This window comes from Penicillium antarcticum (genome assembly GCF_028974205.1).
Source record: "Penicillium antarcticum strain IBT 31339 chromosome Unknown utg000009l_segment0_segment0, whole genome shotgun sequence".
NCBI classification, from domain to species: domain Eukaryota; kingdom Fungi; phylum Ascomycota; class Eurotiomycetes; order Eurotiales; family Aspergillaceae; genus Penicillium; species Penicillium antarcticum.
In genome coordinates, this window is record NW_026695307.1 from 1,043,902 (window position 1) to 1,069,071 (window position 25,170).

At 50.2% G+C, this 25,170-nt stretch overlaps 11 protein-coding genes across 11 annotated transcripts; 6 read left to right on the forward strand and 5 right to left on the reverse strand.

The window, feature by feature from the left end:
• Positions 1-197: 197 nt before the first annotated feature.
• Positions 198-1,391, reverse strand: N7508_008751 (THUMP domain-containing protein; the record flags this gene model as incomplete). The annotated part of the gene is made up of 6 exons (XM_058466814.1): positions 198-337; positions 405-549; positions 663-877; positions 955-1,105; positions 1,156-1,281; positions 1,353-1,391. 6 exons carry the CDS (start codon positions 1,389-1,391, stop codon positions 198-200), a joined length of 816 nt encoding a protein of 271 aa, XP_058314660.1.
• Positions 1,392-1,780: 389 nt separating this feature from the next.
• On the forward strand, positions 1,781-3,652 carry N7508_008752 (alpha-keto acid decarboxylase family protein; the record flags this gene model as incomplete). Its single annotated transcript, XM_058466815.1, has 4 exons — positions 1,781-1,973; positions 2,027-3,254; positions 3,309-3,516; positions 3,569-3,652. 4 exons carry the CDS (start codon positions 1,781-1,783, stop codon positions 3,650-3,652), a joined length of 1,713 nt encoding a protein of 570 aa, XP_058314661.1.
• A 1,412-nt stretch (positions 3,653-5,064) lies between these two features.
• Positions 5,065-5,517, forward strand: N7508_008753 (uncharacterized protein; the record flags this gene model as incomplete). The annotated part of the gene is made up of 1 exon (XM_058466816.1): positions 5,065-5,517. The coding sequence occupies one exon, from the start codon at positions 5,065-5,067 to the stop codon at positions 5,515-5,517; it is 453 nt and encodes a 150-aa protein (XP_058314662.1).
• Positions 5,518-5,717: 200 nt separating this feature from the next.
• N7508_008754 (uncharacterized protein) lies at positions 5,718-6,254 on the forward strand (the record flags this gene model as incomplete). The annotated part of the gene is made up of 1 exon (XM_058466817.1): positions 5,718-6,254. One exon carries the CDS (start codon positions 5,718-5,720, stop codon positions 6,252-6,254), a length of 537 nt encoding a protein of 178 aa, XP_058314663.1.
• A 1,180-nt stretch (positions 6,255-7,434) lies between these two features.
• N7508_008755 (putative eukaryotic translation initiation factor eIF-2C4) lies at positions 7,435-10,885 on the forward strand (the record flags this gene model as incomplete). Its single annotated transcript, XM_058466818.1, has 6 exons — positions 7,435-7,935; positions 7,982-8,134; positions 8,444-8,573; positions 8,622-8,800; positions 8,853-9,360; positions 9,417-10,885. 6 exons carry the CDS (start codon positions 7,435-7,437, stop codon positions 10,883-10,885), a joined length of 2,940 nt encoding a protein of 979 aa, XP_058314664.1.
• Positions 10,886-11,775: 890 nt separating this feature from the next.
• N7508_008756 (SAGA histone acetyltransferase complex subunit SPT7) lies at positions 11,776-15,237 on the reverse strand (the record flags this gene model as incomplete). The annotated part of the gene is made up of 3 exons (XM_058466819.1): positions 11,776-12,921; positions 12,971-14,109; positions 14,160-15,237. 3 exons carry the CDS (start codon positions 15,235-15,237, stop codon positions 11,776-11,778), a joined length of 3,363 nt encoding a protein of 1,120 aa, XP_058314665.1.
• A 616-nt stretch (positions 15,238-15,853) lies between these two features.
• N7508_008757 (VanZ family protein) lies at positions 15,854-16,563 on the forward strand (the record flags this gene model as incomplete). The annotated part of the gene is made up of 2 exons (XM_058466820.1): positions 15,854-15,878; positions 15,929-16,563. 2 exons carry the CDS (start codon positions 15,854-15,856, stop codon positions 16,561-16,563), a joined length of 660 nt encoding a protein of 219 aa, XP_058314666.1.
• Positions 16,564-17,539: 976 nt separating this feature from the next.
• On the reverse strand, positions 17,540-18,944 carry ptpB (tyrosine protein phosphatase PTP1; the record flags this gene model as incomplete). Its single annotated transcript, XM_058466821.1, has 3 exons — positions 17,540-18,388; positions 18,438-18,703; positions 18,782-18,944. 3 exons carry the CDS (start codon positions 18,942-18,944, stop codon positions 17,540-17,542), a joined length of 1,278 nt encoding a protein of 425 aa, XP_058314667.1.
• A 728-nt stretch (positions 18,945-19,672) lies between these two features.
• N7508_008759 (uncharacterized protein) lies at positions 19,673-21,364 on the forward strand (the record flags this gene model as incomplete). Its single annotated transcript, XM_058466822.1, has 2 exons — positions 19,673-20,149; positions 20,216-21,364. 2 exons carry the CDS (start codon positions 19,673-19,675, stop codon positions 21,362-21,364), a joined length of 1,626 nt encoding a protein of 541 aa, XP_058314668.1.
• Positions 21,365-21,945: 581 nt separating this feature from the next.
• N7508_008760 (putative serine--tRNA ligase DIA4) lies at positions 21,946-23,562 on the reverse strand (the record flags this gene model as incomplete). The annotated part of the gene is made up of 1 exon (XM_058466823.1): positions 21,946-23,562. The coding sequence occupies one exon, from the start codon at positions 23,560-23,562 to the stop codon at positions 21,946-21,948; it is 1,617 nt and encodes a 538-aa protein (XP_058314669.1).
• Positions 23,563-23,812: 250 nt separating this feature from the next.
• On the reverse strand, positions 23,813-24,694 carry N7508_008761 (cytochrome b561 domain-containing protein; the record flags this gene model as incomplete). Its single annotated transcript, XM_058466824.1, has 4 exons — positions 23,813-24,307; positions 24,362-24,424; positions 24,479-24,513; positions 24,562-24,694. 4 exons carry the CDS (start codon positions 24,692-24,694, stop codon positions 23,813-23,815), a joined length of 726 nt encoding a protein of 241 aa, XP_058314670.1.
• Between the last annotated feature and the right edge of the window lie 476 nt (positions 24,695-25,170).

Consider the following 25,170-nt stretch of genomic DNA (forward strand, 5'->3'; position numbering starts at 1 on the left):
GCAATGCCCCGCGCGGGACGGCTTGTGGCTGCATGAACCTGGTGGCAGTTCTAGTTGAACTCTAGACATCTTAATGGCACACGCTTGGATCCTGGCATCACCGAAGAAACCCTTTGGATGATTCTTGATTGAGAAAGCCAAAACCAATGGCCATAAACTCTGCGACACCTGAAAAGGGTATATGGTCGTTTGTCAGCCTAAGCCTTGGCATCGGTGGCCTTGGGGGTTTCAGTAGCCGTGGCTTCTGCTGCTTTTGAGCTTGGGTCGTAGATCTCGGCCAGGTTAAACCGTTTCAGCCTATCGTAATCCCCCCTACCACACTCATGCCGACTACGTTCTGTCACGAGTCAGTCAATGCCCTGATAGGTCCTAGCAACACCCAATGGGGTAATTTCTCTCAATACTAACCTGGACCACATCAACAAGAATGATCAGATCATAATTCTTCAAGTTTACAGGATGCTCAGGGCCAACGGCATCGGCAACGGTCTTGATGATAATGTCGCGGTTGAGCTTGTGGTTTCCTCGCACAGTAGGCCGAATAGCGTACTACAAAGATGACAAGTCAGCACTGCCCAGAAGCCATTTCCCCTCACGGCGAGGTGCGTCATCGGATGTTTTCCCAGATCAGTAGATCTCCGACCCAACGGGCTTGAACTCACCGTCTTTGGAGGCCCACCGGAGTGAAAATGAGGTTTGAGTATCTCCTTCGCGAAAGCTTCTAGGTCAACGCTCAGAGTCTTCCGAATCGACGTGATTGGATGCATGCGCTTAATATATCGGCTCTTCTTCGTCTCCGGATTGGCTTCTGCCTCGAGACAGAGACGGTGAACGAGCTGCACCGGGTCTACCGAGGGATCAAGACGCATCCAGACCACTCCATGGGGTTAGTATGCGCATACTCGCAACCGAGCGCATAAGCGAATGGCGTTTTTGGAGCGTGGGTAGACGTACCACATGGAAGCTCCATCTGTACACCCTGGAATTGACGAGGTTTGTCTTTGCTTGGCTGTAGTCCTTCTAGCTCCCTGCGGATCTGGGCCTCAATGTCTTCGTCATCTGAGTCCGACTCTTCCTCTGTCGGCTTCTCATCACCTTCGATAGCCTGATTTGAGAGTCAGCGAGGCTGACATGCACCGTAGTTGTTCAATTTACCTGAGAAAAAACGTCCATTGCTTCTCTGAGACATTTTCCTTCTCTGCCCATGTCGCATGTTAAGAAGACGCCCGACTCGCCTGACTCAATGGCGACTCGACTTTTTTGCTGCTGCCATTTTCCACCCTGATTCCAGTCAGTGCCTAAATCCTTTGTAGCGCTCTAGCACGGTCGCGCAAGCAAAATCCGAGCCTCACCTTCTTCGAACGGGTCGTACTCTTTGGCATTTTCCCCATATTGTCTGAAGCTCGAAGTGGTGGGGGGTCGGAATTTTGTGTGATCGGCCCGGATTTATGATTGGGTTAGGCGGGATCGACAACCTTGGAAGTGAGCTTCATCTTTTGTTTTGGCGACGAACTTCAATTGACACTTCTTATTCGTCTATTGAGGAACAGCAGTTCGAGAACACGTGGATATCTCTCATGGCCTGTTGTGTTGTGGGACAATTGATGGCATGACATCAACTTATCCAATCATGACGTAGTCTGAGGTCTCACTATCTAGGTCATCCGGTTGATCACCCGGTTCTTTTCTTCTTTATAAAAGCTTGCTTGCTGCTTTTTATTTCATTGCTCTTCGCTATCTTCTACTCATCGAACTCTCTGCGCCCAACCTGAACTTAGCCATGGCGTCCACCGATATCGTCACCCGGGAGCTTGAGAACCCTATTGATGTCGCCGAGTACCTCTTCCGACGTCTCCGCGAAGTCGGAATTCGTTCGGTGCACGGCGTGCCTGGTGATTACAACCTTTCGGCTTTGGACTATCTGCCGGGATGTGACCTCCACTGGGTTGGAAACTGCAACGAGCTTAATGCCGGTAAGACACATTGTTGACGGTAAGCAGAAGTACTTGTCTAACGGATATCATAGGTTATGCCGCTGACGGATACGCTCGTGTGAACGGAATAAGTGCCATTGTCACCACATTTGGTGTTGGAGAGCTGTCTGCGCTCAACGCCATCGCTGGCTCGTACTCCGAATTCGTCCCCGTCGTTCATATCGTTGGCCAGCCCACCACCCAATCCCAGAAAGATGGAATGCTGCTACACCATACTCTCGGTAACGGCGACTACAACGTGTTCAGCAAGATGAGCGCTGGGATCTCTTGCTTTGTCGCTCATTTGAATGACCAACATGACGCCGCTACTCTTATTGACAGTGCCATTCGCGAATGCTGGATTCGCAGTCGCCCGGTCTACATTACCTTGCCCACCGATATGGTCGCCACTAAGGTCAATGGTGATCGCCTAAGGACGCCGATTGACCTGTCCCTGCCTAAGAATGACCCGGAGAAGGAGGATTACGTTGTTGATGTCGTCTTGAAGTATCTCCATGCTGCCAAGAACCCTATCATCTTGGTCGATGCCTGTGCCATTCGTCACCGGGCACTTGATGAGGTGCACGAACTCGTTGAAAAGTCTGGTCTGCCAACTTTTGTGACCCCTATGGGCAAGGGAGCCGTTGACGAGACACACAAGAACTTCGGAGGTGTTTATGCCGGAAACGGCTCCAACCCTGGCGTCAGCGAGGCTGTTGAGGCATCCGATCTCATCTTGAGCATTGGTGCTATCAAGTCCGATTTCAATACTACCGGTTTCACCTATCGCATTGGACAGCTTAACACCATTGACTTCCACAGCACCTATGTGCGGGTCCGTTACTCTGAATACCCCGATACCAATATGAAGGGTGTCTTGCGCAAGGTGGTACAACAGATGAAGCCTTTAAATCCTGCTTCTATTCCTTCACTCACGAACCAGCTGTCCCCTCGCGAGCAAGCCTCGTCCGATCAAACTATCACTCACAACTGGCTGTGGTCGATTGTTGGACAGTGGCTGAAGCCAAAGGATGTGGTCATCACGGAGACTGGAACTGCTAATTTCGGTATCTGGGACACCCGCTTCCCTTCCAACGTTACTGCCATTAGTCAGGTCCTCTGGGGTAGCATTGGTTATTCCATGGGAGCCTGCCAGGGCGCCGCGCTTGCTGCAAAGGAACAGAAGAATCGCCGAACCATTCTCTTCATTGGCGATGGAAGTATCCAATTGACCGTTCAGGAGTTGAGCACAATCCTGCGGAACAACTTGAGCCCTATCGTGTAAGATTCCTAGACCCACTTGTTTATTTTGCTTGATATGCTGATAGCTTCTAGATTCGTCATCTGCAACGAGGGATACACCATCGAGCGATACATCCACGGATGGGATGCCAAATACAACGACATCCAACCCTGGGACTTCGCCAACATCCCCAAGGTCTTCGGTGCCAAGGAAAACTACCAGGGCTACCGTATCAAGACCCGCGACGAGCTCAACAAGCTATTCGCCGACCAAGAATTCAACTCTTCCGACAAGCTTCGGGTAAGTCATTTACCTTCGTCATATCGAGAGTACCTACTAACACGAACTCTAGTTGGTCGAGCTGTACATGCCCCGCGACGACGCCCCCGCGGCTTTGAAGCTGACCGCCGAGGCCGCTGCCCAGCGTAATGGTTAAGCAAGAAGCGCGATAGTCATGCCTTCGCTCTGTCACGATGCACATGAAAGCAAACATGAAGCAACATTTGCCTTATTTTCTTCGGCGTTTATTCCACTGGGATAGGAGATCTGCAACATCCACACTGTCTGAACTTAATTGGGCTTCGTTTTGAAGTCTTGAATATCTCTTCTCTACTCAGTACATTGTAGAATTATAGATTTTCACGATATGCAGGGGTTATATTGCAAAGTTGACACAGACAAGTCGGGATTATAGGTCAAAAGCTGGAGGTCCTTCGTGCAAATATATGAAGGGATCCTGGTTTGATCAATTCCAAGCTCTTGTAGTCGACAAACAATAGGAAAACGAGTCCAGTCTCTGGAATTTGAACAAAGTCGCCTGCGAGACCACGAAGCTCCAGTCGTAGAAATCCACGACCTGCAAGGCAATGATCAATACTGTTAGCTCTAATCAACTCTTTACGGTATTAAATAACGTAGCACACATATACTAGAAGCTCTATCTGCTTGATCGTGTCGCAACATAACAGGCCCCGGGTACTTGACTTTATCTAACTTTACACCATTAATCTCCCTATTAAGACAGGTTACTGGACGCACTATCCGTATGCCGTTGCCAATTCAAAGTCGGACTAGACTTAAGCTTCAGACAGCGGCTTTTATGCTCTCCGCTATTTCCTAGGTCCCAAGAGTCTCTGTTCCAGAGGCTCTATACCTAGATAGTGGACACTTAATCATTCTGATTATCAATGCGTGGTACCACATGGCTGGGTTTCGCTGTCGACGATGTATTCTTCGCTCTAGGGCAAGGATTCTTGTTGTGGTTGTCTGCGACAGATTCGACGTGCGGAGGAAAAGGAAAGACAGCCGCTTTCGGGGTGATTCTTTCTGTTTATATACCACATCATGATTTTGGCTTTTACTTTTAGATCACATAGACCCTTCTCAGGATATCATTGATTCCTTATATCTTACCATTTTCCATCAATAAATATGATCTGCTATATTATATTCATGGATATCCATAATTCCTTTATATTTTGACATTTGATCTCAATAAATATGATCTATCTTACCCGTACGTGCCTGTGAAATTGAAAATCACTGAAAAAAAGGGTTCTGCCCGCCACCCCACTACTAGTTCAACCTACTAGTAGTTCAACGGGTCTCTCTCTCTCTCTCTCTCTCTTCTGCCATCTTTTTCTTTTCCCTATCTATTCTTGCCTTCTCTATTTCCCCCCGTACTTTTCATTGAAGTTACCATGGATCCTGAGCTTAAACCAATTATTAGATTCTTTGAACATGATAGACCGTGAAATTCCCCCTACCTGCCTATTGTTCCAAACTAACAGATATCCTAGTCCAAACACGCCCAGACTTTCCATGGAGGTTGAGCCGATACTCCCAGTTATGTCTTTAGCTAGCCCGACAGGAGGGTTTATTGTCACTGTTCGTCGGGCAGAGGATGACTGCGACAAGCCCTGTATCTTCCGCTGGAGCGACCTGTGTGATGGATGGGGTCCCTCTGGCTTCGTAATCTTTCAGCACACGCCAGATGGTCTAAAAAGGGTCGAAGTAACGCCTAAGCGGCCACCTCCTCAGACTCTCAAGATCACAGGATATGAAGTTGAGACAGAAGAACTTCTTCCTGGACAAACTCTCCGAAGAAATATAGGCGCCCCGGATCCCTTTTTGAATCACATGGTGGCTGGTGAGAGATATAAGCTAGTCTGGCTTGGGGCTGAATATGCCTTGTGGGCCTGGGGCACCTTGCGCGAGCATTGGGAGCAAGAAATTGGGGTTACCTCCGGGCTACCCCTTGTTGTCATCCCGGGGGAGCTTCCTGTTCTTTTCTCTGCGTAGATAAGGAAGAGCCTTTGGAGCTTAAGCCGTATAACGACCCTCTGGTGGAGAAATCGGAACGAATGTGAGAAATTTCCTAACCTGATATCCGTCCTTATCCTGACTGATATACTTCTTACAGCCCTGGAGCCCCTTGTATGAGTGTGTTGCTGGATGGTCCATCAGAAATGTCTAAAACGGAAAAGCATTTCTATATCACAATGAAGGTCACCTATGATGGTCCCACAAATGAGGACCAAGAGGCTATCAATGATGACACAAAGCCGATCATCATACACGATTACCCTTTTACTTATGATCAATTTCGACTGCAACACCGCTGCCCCGATTACGATCCGTCGAAAGATTCAAACGGGGATTCTACACAGTGGAAGACTTATTTCAACGACGAAGACAATCCGGGTTGGAGAATTGTAGATGAACCCGACGTTGAGGTCAACGTCACGGATCCCGAGTTTTTCCGCAGCCTCAAACCAGGGGAATCATTTGTCAGAAAAAATCGCCTTGGATTTTTCGACTTGCATCCCGATACAGTGGTCGGCGACACATATCGATACCAGTACTGTGGTGGCCGCGTTGACTGGTGGATTTGGGGTGATTGCGAAGAGCATGCGAAGACGGTAGTGAAATTACCATGTTGGCTGCATGGTCGCGTCGTCGACCCCGCTGATAATGATGGAAGGCCGGTCATAATGGTCCCGTCATCTAATTTTGTCGAGTTTACTGTTGTTGAATGATACGAATGGGTTCTCTTTGGTTCAAGTTTTGACCTCAATTTTAGGTGTTGGATTATGAATGCATTTTTATGGAATATTCAAGCACAGGGATTCTCGGCATTCATCACTTCCACAGGCCCTTATATTCTACATGTAATGGGCGTCTCGCCGTGTAATGCAACCTGCGCACAAGTTTGATGTGGACGCTAATTAGTGTCGAACGTGCATTTTTGGCTCGCGCTACCTTTTATACGTCAACACATGCAATACCAAACTTTGCATCTCTATGAGAATGGTCTACGCTATGATAACATCCAAGGGCTCGGGCCTCCGCAAATGAGCTGTACAAAGAGCTCAGACAATGTCCATGGAATCTTATATTCAGATCGTATGGTCACTTGTGAGTGCGTGGCGTGTCCAAAATGTGAAACATAATCTGAAATAGGGATGGAATTCTATACTCGACTTTCCTACTCACTTAAAATCGGGCGGCGCATGCAAAATGTGACATGGAGACACAATAGCAATAGAACCCTATATCCGAGCCGTATGCTCAACTAGAAGCCCGGAGGTAAGAGAATAACAATAGAAAAATAGGCTTAGGATCCCATTCAGCATCGGTCTAGGTCGTGATAGAACGACTTTCCAATGAAAAAGTCGTGACATGAGTGTAGACTTCATGAGTCTCATCATTGAGTTATTTGCTTATAATCAAGTGAAAGTGTTTACATTAATATATGGCGACTAAGTCTTCTACCTTTTCTCTGTGTCTCTGTTTATTTATATCTTCTTTTTTCACTTCTTCCTCTTCTTCCTTCTTCCCTACGCCCGTCCTCGCAAGTCTGCCAGGTACGTGTCTCTATTTCGTTACTTTTGAAGACTCGTAATGTCACTCCGATTCTACTCTTCAATACTACAGCCCGGTTGACGAGTCTTCACAGTTACATCGCCAGATTCTTGCTAAACTCATACTCAGCTAAGATCATCTCATACTTTTTTCTTTACTCATACATCTTTGATCGAACCACCACGTGAGTTATCATACACGTCTACTGGATCTTTATGTCTCTACCTGCGAAAGGAGCCTGAAAGTTCTTTTCAATTCCGTCTTGCTGTCACTTTCGGCTCAATCGCTTGAAGAGGTACAAGTGATCTCGGATTACAACTACACTAAATTTTGATAGCTCCCACCCTCATCATCATGCCTCCTAAACCGCCATCTGACCAACGATCTTTATCATCCTCGTCGAGGATGCGGCTGCCTGCATCTGGCTCGGATCGTCCTAACCGTCCCATTGAAATGCCCATCAGTGAACGTCCTTCGGCACAGTTACTCGGCCCGCGTCTCGCTAAAGATCTGCGCCAGCACAGAAATGACGTGCACGAGGGTGATGCTCCCAAGAAGGCCGAGGATATTTGGACGAGACGCATACGCTCTGACATCGGCGAGAGACTGGAGACTGGCTATCATTTCGCGGTCCAGCGAAATGATTCGCCCTCCAGACGGCCCCTTTCCTTGACCAAGGAGGAGACGCACAATGCCACGCTACTGGAACGAGAGGCTATTCATGTGGCAGTCTATGAACCGGAAAGAATTGACCAGGGCAAGACTGTACAGCACCAAGACTACGTTGAGGTTCACTGGGATGGTTGCAAGAACATCGATATTCCCTGGCATCAATTGAAAATCTTGCCCTCCACTGTGAGCGACCCGCCAAGCTACCTTGAAATGTTCTGATTGTTTCTAGGGAAAACCCGACCCTGTCATGATTCAAACTCGTGTTGGATATTGCACTGCCGGCAAAGAGATCGAGTTGATGATGAATGCATATCCGATTCTTTCGTTTCCAACCAAATCTGTCTATCAGTACGAGGCAAGTGATTATTTTCAAGTTCATTTGGTATGGCAAATTTCTGATTGATTGCCAGATCAACGTTCTGCAGACTACCGATAACCCCAGGGATAAGCCATCCCACACTGAAACCAATCGACGCATCCTGAGAAAGTGCTGGAACAGTGACACGCGAAAGGCTCATATCCCTGATGGCATTTGGGATGGTGGCAGAATTTGCTGGTCAGTCTTATACCACTTCTGATTCTTTTCAGAATTCAATGGTTAATATCAAAATAGGTCTATGAGGGATTTCAAGAGCTGGATGGAGACGGTTCAGTTCAAGGCTGACATGACTCGGGAGCTCCATACTCAAAGGAAGTTGAACATGGCAGCGCCCCTACTTTCAAGATGTCTGTCAGACAAAAGCGCAAGCTGAACCTTGGCGTAATCGGCCGCTGGCTCCAGGGAAACCATGAATTTGACGAATACGTGATTGAAGCCATGAGTATGTGACCATTACCCTGTTCTGTTTCAACCACACTGACATTTCAAGGTTTTCTCGACCACTTGCTTCGTGAATGGCCTACCAAGGAGTATGCCGCCATCAAGCGAGCTTTCTTCTTTGATGATCTCGGTAATAGGCACGCGTTGAAACAGGAATTCTACCAACCTCTTCAGAACATGGGTGCTTCTGTTTACCGTGGCATTTACCAAGCAATTCGTCCTACCCCGGTAAGTTCTTTGCAGCGGAAACAAAAAGATGAAGTATCTGAGTCGGTTTTAGAACGGCCTTATCCTGAATGTCGATGTGGCTCACTGCGTGTTCTATTCTCGGATCACCCTCATGGGGTATCTGATGAACGCCGCAGGCTGCACGGATTTCAACACTCTCATCAGGAGACTACAGCCCCAAAGGGACACCCCTGGAAAGATACAGAGAACGGGTATGGTCGCAGCTCTGACCAAGAAGATTTTTGGTCTTCGAGTTGCGCCAAATTACGACGGGTGCCCTGTTCACCTGAAAACTTTCCTGGTAAAAGGCCTGATCGAAGATACTCCAAGAACCCTTCACACCGGCTTTGTGGACAAAGCAACCGGACAGATGAAGACTATGAGCATTGAGCAGTACTTCCGGCAACGCTACAATGTTCGCATCACGCATCCAAACATGCTCTTGGTCGAGATGCAGGAGGACAAAGTCTTCTACCCTGCCGAGTTTTTGGTTATCAAAGGTCTTCAGAGATACCGCCCAAAGCTCAACGATGCCCAAGCCGCACAGATGATTCAGTGGTGTGCGACCACACCCCCAAGCGGCTGGCAAATGCTCGTCAGTCCAAGGAGTTGTTAGACCACAAGAATGACCCGATCTTGCGGCAATACGGAATGGTTATCAGTGAGCAAATGATCAAGACAAAGGCTCGTCTTCTCCCATGCCCTGAGCTCCAGTTTGGTGGGACTCGAAAGCACAACCCTATGCACACTGGATCTTGGGACCTACGCGGAAAGAAATTCCTCAAGAACAACGAAAGGACTCTGGAGCGGTGGGGTGTTGGGTTTTTCGAGGCTCAGCGACATGGAATTACCCATGACCAGGTCCTCATGTTCCTTGAACAATTTCAGAAGATTTACACTCAAATGGGAGGCGATATCACCAGACGCCCCGTCGTGGTGCCACTGAAAGAAGACGTCGGTCCTGGTGTCCGCAGACTGTATGAGGCGGTAGTCTCACGTTACGCAGGCGAGCCCCAGATCATGCTTCTGATCGTTCCGGACAAGGATTCTTTCGTTTATCTTCGCATCAAGAAGTCGTGTGACTGTCGCTACGGAGTCCCTTCGCAGGTGCTCCAGACTAGGCACTGCATCGCCAACAAGCCCCAGTACTCTGCAAATGTCCTGATGAAGGTAAATGCTAAGCTGGGTGGTGTCACAGCTCGAGCTATTCCGAAGAGCAAATCTTCGACCATGCGGCCCGGCTCCATGATCATTGGCGCGGATGTCACTCATCCTATGATGGGCGTGTGGACTCCATCTCTGGCCGCGATGTCGGTTTCCTCTAACTCAAGCGGTACCCGCTACATGGGTGGCTGTGAATGCAATGGTGATCGCATTGAGATTATCCGTGAACGTGTTGTCCAACAAATCCTGCCTCCTCTGGTCTCCGAGTGGAAAGCAACCATTGGCAACGGCAAGGCCCCGGATTACGTCTACTACTTTCGTGATGGCGTTTCTGCATCTGAGTACCGCAAGGTTCTTCAAGAGGAGATTTCTTCTATCCGCTTTGCGATTGCCCATGCGTGCGGTCTGAAGGTTTGGCCGGGCAAGCTACTTGTTGTTGTTGCCAACAAACGCCACCACATTCGCGGCTTCCCCGACCCAAACAACCGTACGACCTCGGACCCTCATGGTGGTTGTCTTCCCGGTACTCTGATCGATCGTGATGTGACTAGTCCCAATGAGTGGGACTTTCTGCTGTACACCCACATCGCTCTCCAGGGAACCGCGCGCCCAGTCTACTATCACGTCCTTCTGAATGAGATCGACGGCCTCGGACCAAATGATCTGGCAAGCATGATCAATGACCACTGTCACCAGTATATTCGCTCGACCACGTCAGTGTCGATACATCCTGCGATCTACTATGCCCACTTGATCTCTGTTCGTGCCCGTCACCACGAGGATGTTCCGGTCTCTGCTGGCCCTCAAAGTGGCCCAGAGGTCAACATGTTGAACCCCAAGCCTCTCGGGTCCCGCGCTAAAAAGCTGCTTCCCATTAAGGGCACTTCTAACCGCCTGGCCCTTGGCATGTGGTATATTTAATTGCCCAGACATGCCCATCATTCCGAGCCCAACATCAATGGATGTTCTTCCACTGGACGAGACATTCCTCGCCCTAACCGTCTGGTTTGCAATGGGGTTGTTTTTGCCTGGAACGGTTCTATTAGAAAAGCAGAATAATAACATTAACTTCCCTAGATATTGTCTTCTTGTAGATCTTGACAAGTAGGCTCGTAGATAGGTCTGTTGGTCAGTACAGTAGGGACCATGTGTGCGGGCATAGGTACTTGCATTGCTACTGGCACAATAACTCCCCTTCTTGGGAGATCCCAACGGTCACACATGAAACCTCTCGATCGTATTAGAGTTCCAAGACTTCGTACGCAAGATGCAGTGATGTTGGTGCCGCGGTGGGCCACTTGCGGAGAAAAGCTTAAATCAACGTCCATGATGCCACCTCCACAGCATGCTCAAGAAGAACCATTAAAAGTAGATCTCAAAGAACACGGATATTGACTCAAAGCAGGTAGATGATTTGATTGAAGAGTAAACTGGTTAATAGAAGTCTCTTCGAGGGGATTATGGTACAGGAGAGTCAACGCCCCTTCGCGATAAATGCAGAATGACCCAATGCCGTAGAAGCTCAAGGAAAACAGAGAAAGGAAAAGGGTGTCGGTCGAACACAAAGGTGGAATGATGTATTGCTGGGAGCTTGAGAGGTAAAGAATACCATGCAAGTATGGTACTTCAAGGTCCACCTGCTGAATGCTCCCATTTGATGGAGAAGTATTGTAGCAGGGAACGTGAGATGGGGCGAGGGTGCGCAAAGATGGGACACAAATATTCGAGTAATGATATTAAGATACATGCGGAGAATAGAATACTAGAAAACAGAAATAGGAGAGCGTGGCGTCATAGATATAAATCATGCATCACGTTCCATTGGTCATGGTCTCACCAGTGCCATCAGGCAGACCAATTCCATCTTGGTTGGAGACCGCAGCATCCCCAGCATTTTGGTCGCCATCACCATCGCCAATGGGGTTAGGCATATCCAAGGCTGTGCCACTGTTTTTCTTGACCTTTTTCTTGCTTGGTTCGGTACCGCCAGCCTTGGATGCATGAGGCGGAGCTGCCCGTTTTTGTGGGCTGGTGTGAGGGCCTGACAGGCCAGCCTGGGGGATCTTGCCAGAAGCAGGAAGGCGTGGTTTCGCAGCCATGGGCCTTTGCTTCGGAGGGAGCTCAAGATCTTCAGTAAGGGGCTCATCACGGTTGGCATCAAGCTTGCCCCTGAAGAATGCCTGCACCAGTCCAACTTGATCGGACAGGTTCTCTGCGGAGATGCGCGCATATGGAGGAGGGGCAGGGAATAGAGTGACAGCCTGGGAAACACTGGTGCTCTGTGGATTGGCTGCATTGAACATGCGGTTTTGAAGCAAATGTAATGGCACACTGAGGGTAGAAAGACCGAACTCGCGGTCCAGGCCCAGTTCCTTGAAACCAAAGAAGTCCTCATCGATATCTTCGGCGAAATCACCACCGACGAATTGTTCGCTGCCATCAGCAAACGCAGTGGAACCATCTTCGCCACCCTCTGCGAGAGCAGGTCGAAGCAATTCGGTCAAGAGAGACTTGAGGCGATCGTGAGCAGTTGTGAGCTTCGTACCCAGGCGTTCCACGTCGTCCTTGATGTAATTCTCCAACTCATCAACAGAGATGCCAACTGAAGCCAGGGTGTGTAGAATAATTTCAGGTTCTGTGTAGGCAGGTTTCCACTCAGCAGCCGACAATGCATCTTGAGACTCAGTCGCAGGAACCTGGGGTGTTTCCATATAAGACTTGAGAGTTGAACCGAGCTTGTGGAAGAAGTCGACTGCGACGTCTGTGACAGACTCGATTGCAGATGGTTGGTATTCCTCAAACCCAGTATGGTAGAAGATCTTAGCCACTGAGCGCTGCAAGGCTGCCCGGCAGACGTAAGGGGCAATGACAGGACCATTGTCGTTCAACACATGAGGTTCTGCATCTTGTTCCACAAATGGCTCAGGGTTATATTTTTGGAATTGGTTGTGGTACATCTAGAGCAAAGTTAGTCCAGGCGAGTGTTCATTGGATCGGCTGGCTTACCTGGGCCTGAAGCTGCATCTGCTTGACAATGCCTATTTTGGAGCAAATCTTGCGTGTTTCTTGCATCTGTCGCATGTTGGCATTCATTCTCTGGGTCAATTTGCTGTCCGGCTGAACGAATTCGCCCTTTGGAAGGATCCTGAGGAACTGCTCTGAGGCATCAACAACATTGCCCTGTGCATCTTCCTTCCAGACTAGTTGCTCGGGAAGATCAGGAACGCCAGACATCACGTCATAGTAAAATGGAAGCATCTGGTCTTCTTCCACCTCAATCCCTTCCGCAAGAGACTCGCCTGCGGCCTCTGGTTCAAGCTGAGAGCCCGTGTCACGAGACTTGTCAGCTTCAACAGTAGCTTGTTTTTGGTGTCGAAGCCATCGGCGCATGCCAGCCTTAGTTCGAAGCAGGGCCGGCTCCTCAATGTTGAGCCTGTCGCCCCTCAAGAGACGATGTCGCTCCGCAGCAATCCGTGCTCGATCTCTCTTGGTGACTTGCTTCCATACTTTGTACTCCGGATCTTCCAGCTCCACGCCAGGCACCGAAAGGGCACTGAGGGCAGTAGCGGATGCAATTGGGCCATCGAGTTCCATGGAATCATCTTGGCTCGCCGCCACTGCTCCCGGGCCAGCAGGGTCAGATGGGGTGTGTGATCCAGGAGGTGGTGTGCCGAAACCATTCTGACTTGCCTCGGCGGCAGCATCCGAGTCAGCACGCACCGGTGCAGGTGGCTGAGTACTGGGTACCCCAGGTGGGCCCTCGGAACCGCTGGGGGTATTGCGAGAAGGGGCGGTGCCTTTTTTGGAAGACTTTTTACCAGGGGCCTTCCTACCTCGCGAGGACATGATGGGCTCATCGTCGCTCTCCTCAGCACCATCGAGGTCTGCCATTTGAAGTCGACGTTCCTCGGCCTCCACTTCGGCTCGATCTCTGATGACGATGTCTGGAATGAGGGGAACAAGCTTCTCAGTCTCTTTTCGCATATAGAGCGCATGTTTCCGCAAAGGGTGTTCGGCGTTGGTATTGTATTTCAAACAGTTAGCCCATATGAGGGTGAGGTCATCCACAAAGTCTTGCTTGGATTTATATTGCAGGCCCTTCAACTTCTTGGTCATTGATCCCAGATCCATCGGGTGCTTGATGACTATTCAAGTATTAGCGCATGAAACGAAATCATAGGGTGAAGAATCGTACTTATGTGATAGTCCGGCGCATCACGTTTGTTGACACGAGTCAAAAACGCGGTAGAATGCTCCGTCATAGCCTTGAGCTCACTGAGGACCTTTTCTGCAGCTTCATAAAGTTCCTCTTGGCCAACCTTGTCTTCGTTTGCCCACTTGCTGCGGTTTTTGCGTACTTCACTCAGTAAACTTCGTAGCTCGGCATCGGAGGCTTGAACCTTGTCGCGTTTCTTGTCAATTCGGGCGATGAGGTTCTTCAAGGTCAGACTGGAAGCGCCGAGGTTGGTATTGCTCAAGGAGCTATAGCCACTAGAGCCAGCCGAGGCATTGGTCCCTCCAATGTTGGCCTGGCCGGATATCTCTGCTTCGACCTGACGCTCTGACTCTTCCAGGCGTTGTTGATCGAGCATAGCATCACGGTCATTCTCCAGGGTGTAGAAAAGTGTGTGGAAACTCCGCCGGGCAGCCTCCTCCGTCGCCTTCTTGTCATCCTCAAGCTGCTTCCGAATTTCCTCCATTGTCTCCTTCTTAGGCTCCTTTGCACCATCTGCGCTTGTGGATGCCGACGTGCTGGGGCGGTGGGCCGGTGGTGTGGGGTCTTGAGAGGCAGCGGGTTTGGATTTCGAAGGGGATTCGGCGTCAACCATTTCCTCATCTTCGTCGTCGTCGTCGTAGTCATCGTAGTCATCATCGTCGAGCTTTCGGGCTGACTTGCGTGGTGGCGCGGAAGGGGGTGGCGCATCGTCGACGCGTTCGGGTTGAGCGTTGGGGGCCTCCAGAGCTTCCCCAGCCGTTGCGCCGGCAAGGACATCAGCAACATCTTGTCCAGAGAAGAGCGCACTTATTTTCGCTTCACTGCGGCGATACAAGTCACGGAATTGGGCAATGCGTGGATCTTCTTCCGGCGCGGTATCGGGTTCGGAGGTCAAGCTGCCGGGGACCGGCCCTTCGGCGCTGACAGAACCGCGTATTTGGGGAGTTCGAGAACCAGATAATGTCTTTACTAAGCCATTGACAGGGCGCGGAGAGTCCTGGAGATCATCTGGAGGCCGGATATTGCCTGGAGGCCAGGCGTTGTGGCCGAGCGACATGCTCGCTCCAAAACCCCGGGTTGGGGGCGGGCGAGACTCGATTCTCCACGATTAGAATTATGGGCCGATCGGACGCGACGAAGCGGTCTGGAGAAGGTCAAAAGGCATAGAGATAGAGTTAACCTTCCATAGAAGACCCCACCGATGTCAAAACAGCAAAAAAAGATGCCGTGGGGGAGTGGTTTGATGAAGACGATCGGGGGGAGCTACATAGGAAGTTTCGCTGGACGGGGATGAAGTACAGGCGCAAAGGCGGAGTCGTGTGGCAGATCCCTTCAATGTCATTGAAAGGTCGATCGCGATTGTTCGCAATTGATTGTCTCAGATCTATTGTCGCATGAGCTCTCTATTGTGACTCTATTGTAACTTTCCCAGCTGCATTGCAGCTATTGCTGAGATTTTATTGTCGCCAATAACTCCGTCGCTCGGCATATGACGCACCAGGCAGCTGGGGCCGAACTCCTCCACGTCTCACAGCTTCCGCTCTGGGGCCTGAACCTCACCTAGTCAACCTAAGCGCAACCTCCCTATTCTTCACTTCTACTTCTGTGCTTCTTTCGGAGGTCTTATTTTGAGGATTTTTACGACGGCACTTTTTTGACGATTTTCGTCTGCCATGCGCATCCGTTACCCTTTCGCAGGTGAGGTTCGGACTGCTTTCTGCTTCCGGCGATTTGACTGACAGTTCCAGGTGCCTTTGCCTTCCTGCTCATCGCAGCAGCTTATATCGGCCTCCTTCCTCATGGTGAGAATTCAACGATACCGACACATCTTCAACCGAATGACAAGTTCCTCCACCTCGTGACCTTCTTCCTGCTTTCCGTGACCTTTTACTGGATCTTGGATACCACCCGGAAGCGCACACTACACGTGACCCTTTTGGTCTGTACATTGGGACTCGGCATTGGTTCTGAAGTTATCCAGGGCTTCCTTCCCAATGGCCGAGACTTCGATCTATTCGATATCGTCGCCAATGTGGTTGGCAGTCTTAGCGCCATCGGTCTTTGCAGCTGGTACCACCGACGCATGATGGAGCGTCGTCGGCAAAGCCGATATGGCCTGATGGAGGATGGCACCGAGGATGTCGAGCTCGGAGGTGTTGATAGCAGTTCTCGCCACGAGTCGGAAATTATGGGCCCACAAGAGTCCGGTGTCATGAACCTCGAGCAAGAGGTCGACAACTGGGATGAGAATGCAGTGGACAATTGGGATACTGAGGAAGCCCCAGAGCATGACCGAGCGACTGCTCCTCCCAGTTATCAAGAATCCAGCTCTGCCAGTTCCCAGCCGGCTGCGACTCCTGTCGGGGCAAAGCGCAATGATTAAAGCTGTTCCTTAACTACAGTGTTGTGAGAAAAGGCTATGCAGCTACACGATATTAAGGTCCAAATCCCCTTTGTTGTTACGCTTCCGTCCTCATGATTATGGATCCCATGCACTGGTCTCATGTTGGTCGGTATGATACCAGTCTTTCGGTCTACCAGCGATGTGCTTTTGAGTTATTTCTTTGGTTTGTTCATATTGTTCTATTATATGGAAAGAGGGTATTTCCAGGCAGATGGATGTTTTCGCCTTGATAACATGGAAAATTGCTGTAAGGATGCTCTCGATCTTTTTGATGGATTGTACAGTGGCATGATTTGATGATTGAATTGAATATCAAGAATTTAGCAACTTCATATAGATGCTAACAACAAATTTTGAGCAATGTTGGTATAAACATAAGGGGAGTCCGCAGATGAGCAAATAGTTCTAATCATCCCACTGCTGCGGTGTCTCGCTATATTTTCGTCTTTAGGTGGTTTTTTAAGTGTTATTTGACAATATGTTTCGAATGATACTGTGAAAGCACTCAAAATATAATATAACATAATATGCCCTCTGACCATGACAGCTCAATACCTATATAGTGCCTGTTGATCACGGAATATTTTGACCAGGCTTTGTACCATGTAGCAGGGCAATTCAAACCACCAATTGACTAATATACAGGAAATCTAGCGAAAGAATAGCTAATGCCAGCCAACAATCATAATAACTACCTTACACCAAGAAGAGCAGGGCAAAATAAAAACAGGGGGTATTTCAACGGGGGAGATAGGTGCAGTAGGCATATGACAAAACGCAACAACACAGACAAGGAATAACAGAAATCAAATGAACACCGGCCATGATTTAATGCAGAATGGGAAGATATTCAACCAAGAGACCAAGGCTCGCGATAAACGAGGCAAAACAACGTGGCAGATGAGGCAAAGAAAAAGAATGCATACAAAGCGAGTTGCTCAAAACGGAGCGGGCGTTATTCGTTATCAGATACTTCCGGCGTACCAGACCAGCTTCTGGTTGGCGTAGGAACGCGACCTGGGGCAACCTCCAACTCTGGTTTGGCAGTCGGCTGATAATCGGCCTTGTCACTGAGTTTGGCGACTTTGGCAGATCGTTCCTCACCGTCGTCGGGAGCGTCAGGGTCATGATCTGGAGCCTTGCCTAGCTTGGAGTCGGTTTGTTCGCGGAGGACCTCGTAGATAAATTGCATCTGCATTTCGTTATAAACCATCATCATTCGTTGCTCGCGCATCTGATTGACGGTTTCGAAAACAGGGTCAACTTCGGGATCCGTGACATCCAATAGGTGACCTGACTCCAGCTCGCACAGCAAATGATCAAGGGCGATGAAGGTTCCAGTCCGTCCAACTCCAGCACTGCAGTGCACGATGCGCGGGTTGTCAAGGCTAGATTTCGAGGCAGACAACTTGATGAGCTCGAGCAGAGCCTGACGATCGCTGCCCTCAGGCTTTGAGTAATCGGCCCAGCCAGCGAAGAGGAAATGCCAAACAATCTTTGACTGCGAGCCGATGGACAGCTCGAGTTTGCGGATTTCAGATCGAGAGCTAGCATCGAAAGTCGACTCCAACAGTGTGACTTTGCCCAAAATGCCAGGTTCTGTTTGCTCATCCTCATCAAAGAAAATGTCCGATTTGTCTGTTGGCAGAACCATCGAGGCCTGCTCGGTGTCGAGTGGGAAGTATTGTGCGCACTTTTCCCGGCCCGCTTCGAAAGTTTGAGTAAGCATAACAATGACGCCGACTTCTTGACTTTCATGGAAGACCATGTGCCAGAAATGGGCGAGGTGACCAAGCGTGGGACCCTGGTGATGGTCAGCTTTTGCTAAGCATGGGTGTAGCTGCGTAACATACCTGTGTCGCAATATATTTCCTTCTTTCCCTCGTCACAGAGTCTTCTAAAAGAATCGGAGAGGCGTTGATAAAATCACACTCGCCGTCGGCGACTCGCAAGTGAATGCGACAATTTGCCCACGCCTGCACGTTCAGATATCGGTTCCTCTCCTTGACCTTCGGATCGGCCTCGAGAGCGAAAGGATGCGACATGTCATTGGCCATCATACCCTCCGCGAGACGTGTCCGCTGCATCCATTCTAGATCCTCAAACTTCTCATGGATCTCTGCAAAAGAAGCGGTCAGTCACATTCCCACATGCGGGCTTTTTTTTCCGAGCATATATATATGCACCCCTCACTCACCCGCGACAGATAGGCACAAGAACGGCGGGACATCTTCCGTATTCCCAGTGTCCAACTTAGGATCCTGGTCCCCCAATACATCGAGACCCGCATCGTTGTTCTCTGGTAGGCCGCGCTTGGTTGTCTGGACGCTGGTGTCGATTTTAATAGACGGATGCGCCATCTTGGCGGCCGCGATCCGCTGAAGTGCTCGCACTTTACCGATGACGCCACGGGCCTTTCGCGAGACTGACTGGGCTTTAGATCGCTTCTTCGGGTGCGGGGCAGGCTCGGACGGCGAGGGCGAACGAGAAATGTCGGTCTGAGGAGCGTCGAAGCTGTCAAAATCAGAGATTTGTGTTATCTGCAGCGTCGACAGATCGGGACAGCTATAGAAGCTGTCCCGAGAAGATGTGTCCAGGGCCAGATTTTTTGAGTGATGGGGGGGGAGGGGCTCGGGCGTCGAAGTGGGAGGCAACAAAAATAGCAACCTCGTATCGTTTTCAGGCCGTATACTTCCGACTTGAATATAAGTGAAGAAGAAAGAAGATGTGAGACGGGAAAGGGGAGAAGTGGAGGGGCGTGAAAGTAGTAAAAGATCCGAGATGGTATAAAAATATGACCGGAGTATAGAAGTATACAATTACCTGGCGATTAAACTGAAGAACAAAGAATATCCCCGGATTATAACTATTGACTATAAATATTGACTGTGTTAAACTATACTATTCCGAGTTCATCGTCACATTGGTAATTCGCTTTGCCACCTCTTCAATTCAGCTGCTTGCGGCGGTTCTCCCTACATTTTGATAGAAACGGTGTTTACCCCTTTACCCTCCTCTTGGCTTCCTCTCTGTTAAATACTCTCAGATGACGGCCCCCGCTTGCGCCTGGTGTTGACCACCTTACGAAATGGTCTCCCAAGCTCAGATCGTTGATCGCACAGCGACGACCCAGAGTGCCACTTCTTTGGTGTCGCGTCCCTCACACTCCAGACGCCACCGTTCCGGCCGCTCGCACCATGGCGGCTCCTCGCATTCCTCGAACGATTTCCCCATCTTCACGTATACTGGTGACACGGAGGTCGTGATTCGCGCCGGGTCGCAAGAACGGCGCTATCTGCTGCACCGCTTAATATTGGCACAATGCTCGGGCTATTTTGAGGCGAGCACAAACGAAGACTGGTCGCGCCAGACTGGGCTGGGTCCATCCAAGCCAGAAGGTACCCTGTCGCGTGTGAGTGAGGATGATGATCTATCCAGCGGATCAACACTGGCGCCATCGGACCATGGTGGAATCCCTTCGCGGCGGGGCGAGAAGAGACGCTGGCGATACGAGCTAGATTGGGAGAATCGCGCCGAGGACGAAGAGGCGATTCTCGTGCAAAAGGTGAGTCGCGACGCGTCGCATACATTCATTCTTGGGGAATATGCTAATATTCGCGCCTTGCAACAGCGACCAAGCTATGCGCCCATGTATAGCAGTGACCAAGTCGCCCACCCCCCAACGATGACGAAGCCCTCCAACGCCCAGGCAGGCTTCTTTCGATCCATGGCGAACCTCACGGGCATGCAATCAGTAGCCCACCTACCGCCAACGACAGAACATGGAACCGGGGTCAACCCATTGATACGCGACTATGATAATCTATTACGAATATTCTACAACCACCCACCCACCATTAACAGTGTGAACATTGCCTCCGCATACACAGAATGCAAAGCCCTCCTCGCGTTAGCGGATATGTACGACGCGCTCCCAGTGACAGGCCCGCGTGTAGACCACCACCTCCTCGGCTTTGGATCCCGTCTTTTCAAGCAAATCGGCAAATACCCACCCAGCTACCTAAAGCTAGGCTATCTAGCCCGCAGCAGGGTGATCTTCTCCGAAGCCTTAATTCACGTCGTTGGCCAGTGGCCCGCAGCTCTCCCAAGCTTGCGCAACGGCTCCTACGCACCTCTACCGGATTCAGTCTTCGACCTCATCGAAGACAAAGTTGAGGACCTAGAAGATCTCAAAGCGCGAGTGGAATCCAAGCTCTTACGCCTGTCCCTAACAACCTCCCGTGGCGAACGCGTTGGACCCTCAAACGCATACTTAGACTGGCTAGCCGTGTCTCTATTCCGTCAATGGCTAATCGAAAGCACGACACCGCCACCAGCTCCCATCCTCAAGAATACTTCAACACCCAACGAGCCCCCATCACAGCCTGCCCCATCAGCCTCACACCCAACAAGCTCGGCCAGAACAACCGTCCCGACTGATCAGTCTGCCCGCATATATAGATTGATCGGCTCTTCCAGCTCGCAAGCATACCTAGGCCACGACGAGCTCAAGCGTTTCCTTAAACTCCATCCTACCCCGTCCTCCGGCTCGCTGTACACGCGCGAGACTTTGAAACGGTTCGAGCGCAAGATGGACGAGATGAAACGACTTGCTCGGGATATTGTCAAGCCGCTTATGCGCAACTTCCTTGAACAGGAGCTGAAAGTTCCCACGGATTCTACGGGTGGTGCTACTCCTGGTCCTCGTGAGGGCAATTCTGCTGGTTTACCCTATTTGACGTGTACTCGCGTCGAAGAGATGGACTTGCCGTGGAAGTGAGCTCGACCTCGCGAATCTATCCGTTCGCGTCGAGAATTCGGTCACAATACGTATGATTTTACAGTATCCCCGTTATGTTATGAATTTGCTGTTTTGATATTCGATGTTTGGATCTTTGTCTGCCTCCCTCTTGAACTGCTGGCCATGTACGATTGGAAGTGTCCAGACTGTCTGCGATCCCCCCCCCCCCCCCCCCCACATATGAAGTGATATGTTCTTGATTAACGTGTTTTCTTGTCTGTTCATCTTATGCGTCCACGAAGTTATGAATGGCTCTGCTGCTGCTCTAATTGTTTCCAAGGGTTGGCTTTCTCGGTTGGTCTTCCCTTTTGGTTTCGGTTGATCTAATGCTCTACTCTATCTACCCATGGGCGAACGGCCAGGAGTCATTTGAGATATCCTATTTGTTTTGTTTATGTTGTTTCACTAGAGATACCAAGAAATCCAATGCAACATTACTAAGAACGACCAGCTTTCTCTTCTTACGAACTGACGAGTAGAATAGAGTTGTGATATATCCAAATCGATTATATGCAGACCACTGGTTTAAAAGTACATACTATACAAGGCTAGATGACAGCCTAGCGTCGACCAATACTCTCCATCCCATCCATCCAGGGACGCAAAACCTCAGGAATGACAACAACACCACGCTCTGCATCCCATCCATTCTCCAAGATAGCGGCAAGCACACGCGGTACAGCCATAGCAGTACCATTCACGGTATGCGGGAACCGCGACTCCTTAGCCGCGCCACCACGCACACGCGCCGCCAACCGGCGACTCTGGTAGTCCGTACAGATAGAAGCAGAGGTAACCTCTCCCCAGGCAGATTCCAGATCATGGATCTCCGGGTCAACAGGGGTACCCGTAGACGCGGCAGGGCGGAGACGAGAGGGGAAGAGCGCTTCAATGTCACGCTTGCGGGTTGCACTGGCGCCTAGGTCACCAGTGGGCATTTCAAGGACTCGGCAGGGGAGATGGAGAGCGGTTAGGATCTCTGTTTGCATTTCCAGGAGCTCGTCGAAGAGGTCGTCGGATGTAGGGACTGCGGAGATTGACTCTGCAGAGCGGAAACTATCTGTCCAGCCGAAAAGTTCGACCTTTGTGAATTCGTGGACGCGGTAGAGACCCTTTGTATCGACGCCGCGGGAGCCTGCCTCGGCGCGGTAGCATCGGCTGGCCCCGACTAGTTTGATGGGTAGCTCGGCGGCGTTGATATCCCGGCCGGCGTACATGGCAGCGAGGGGGATTTCGGCTGTTCCGGTGAGCGAGCGCTGGGGCTTGCTGTCGCGATCGCGCTCATTCTGTTCGATAGACCAGATCTGTTGCTCGTTGTGTTGGTCGCGTGGTTGGAATCCACATGCCTCGGCGATGTAGGAATAGACGATTGATGGCGGCGCGACGGTCTTCCAGCCCCGGCGTCGGGCGACTTGCAGGGCATATTGGACCAGCGCTTGTTCCAGCATGGCTCCCTCGTTGATAAGGAAGTACCAGCCCCATCCTGTTGTTGTGGCGGAGCTCGCGAAGTCTAGGAGATTTAGCGCCGTTCCGATTGTGACGTGGGACCGTGCCTGGAGCTCCGCTGGTGACTGCTTTGTCCATGATGGGCGCTCATGGGGGTCGAAGTTTATGTATGTCACAAGACTAGGGACATGTCCAATGGGTGTGAATGAGGAGGAGAGGTTCGGGAGGGCGAGGGCGAGTCGGTTGATCTCTTCAGTGCATGTTGCCTTGCGCTCGGTCATGGCCTGCGAGTCGTCTTTCAATCGCTGGGCTTCCGATTTGAGTTCAGCAATTTCCTCGCTAACGCTCTTTTCACTTTTGTTTCCATCTTGGCCTTTTGTGTTTTGCCGCGCCGCAATATGCAGCTTGGCAATCGTCTTTTCTAATTGCTTGATGCGGGATCGGGGGGTTTTCAGGTCGTGATCAAGCTTTGTGGCTTCCTCGGACAACCGTTGCATTTTGAAAGGATAATCGGCGTGGGCTGCATAGTTGCGGTCTATGCAATTCGTTGCGTAGAGGTCCGCATTTTGGCGGATGTGCTTGATGTCCGGTGTGGGTTTCGGAGCTGTCGCGGGTCGCAACACGTCCCGATAGCGTCGGCCGGCAGAAAAGTTACGCAAAGGCGTCTGGGCTAGTCCATGTCTGGATGTTAGCCTGCAATTGAAGCAGATGTATGAGGAAGTGAGCGCCATTGATTGAGGTTGGGAGAGAAAAGAAACGAAGCCGAGTTGCAAGGTCCAGTGGAGCGCCTAAACCCCTTTGGGGGATCGGCGGAAGTATACAAATATACTCGTGCTTCACTACGGGAACACGTTGATTCAAGTGAATACCATTTGTCTGACTATGTAACAGGCATGGAATCTGCAATCTAGATATTTCCAGTGTCCAACCTCTCTCAAGTAGGTGGCTCCACTCCATGATGATGACTATCTCGCCTCAATTTCACAGCCCCAGTTTGTGCTTCTTGACTCTTGCACCCACTCCAAGAAGAATCAAGACCGCGCACACAAGTACACCCCATAGTGGAATATGCAGCGCTGCTATGTTGTAGGTTGTCTGCGTCGCGGCCACGACAGTCGCCATCTCCAGCAGTAGCAAAACATAGCCGGCCCAGCGATGATATTTGTAGACGCGTTTTCCAGCTTCGACACTTCCAAAGAAGATAGTGGGGAAGAGGTACTGAGCAAGTCCACCAAGAGCTTGCAGTACTATCGAAATGTACGTGGTAAGGCCTAGGATGCCGTGCGGGGAAACAAAGTGAGGGTGAGACCCCTTGTTGACCTCAATGATGACGAATGCTGAAATAAAGAGTACTACGCTGAGTAGTTGGATGGTATAGTGAATGCGGGTGCCTGCAAGCTTCTGTTGTGGGGTGGTGGTTGGTTGTAAGATCAAAGCTGCCTGGACTTGGAGGAGAAGCGCAGAGCTGCCCAGGAGCTTCAACATAGGCTGTTAATCACTGTCGACTCGGATGTATTTGGAAATCCTTACTGGATGCGGGGTGAAGAAAGAAGCAGGCTCAGAGAGGACTCCTTGCCAGACCAAAGCTGCTAGCTGTGTTGAATATCAGTTCTCTGCGGGGAAGTAGTTGCAGTGTTAAGATCTCACAATCCAGATGCCTGCTTGAGCAACACTTGCTGTCCCTGAGTCCACAGTTAATCAAGGCAATGGTCAGCTAGTATCTAACCTACCTGTGAATAAGTTCCGAGCGATACTTTCGTTTGGCTGCTGTGTGACATCTCCCGGACGACCCAATAAGGGTTCATCGTCTCGCGACTCGATCGTCACTGGGTGCTCTTGGGGGATTCCGGTTGCTGAGGCCATTATGTTGAGATTTAGTAGGGAAGTATCTCATGAAGTCAGAGTCAAGTCGAGCTTAACAAAGAAAAAAGGCGGTGACGCAGTTCCTTCATCCACGGTACCATCCCTCGATCTAATAGACGAAATATTGGACTTGACTTGCTTCATTGGCGTGATCTACAGTTACAATGACGGTATGCGCCTCCCGAAATGTGGAGCTGACTGATCACCACTCAGCTGCATTTCATTGATCATCAGTACGGAAAAGCAAGCATTGTAATGATTTGGTTGGCTGAGATACGCCTTGCTTCCAATGCCTGCATTTTTGCATCATTTCTGCATTACTAGGTCATGATGCGACCTTGGATCATCCTACACAAATCCCGGGGTGCCCGGGGTGATTGTTCAGGCTTCTCTGGGGATATATGAATAGGTCATTGTTTCATTAATATCGCTAGCTACTGAAATCTCCCATTTCTTTATCTTTGCCCATTCTGGCG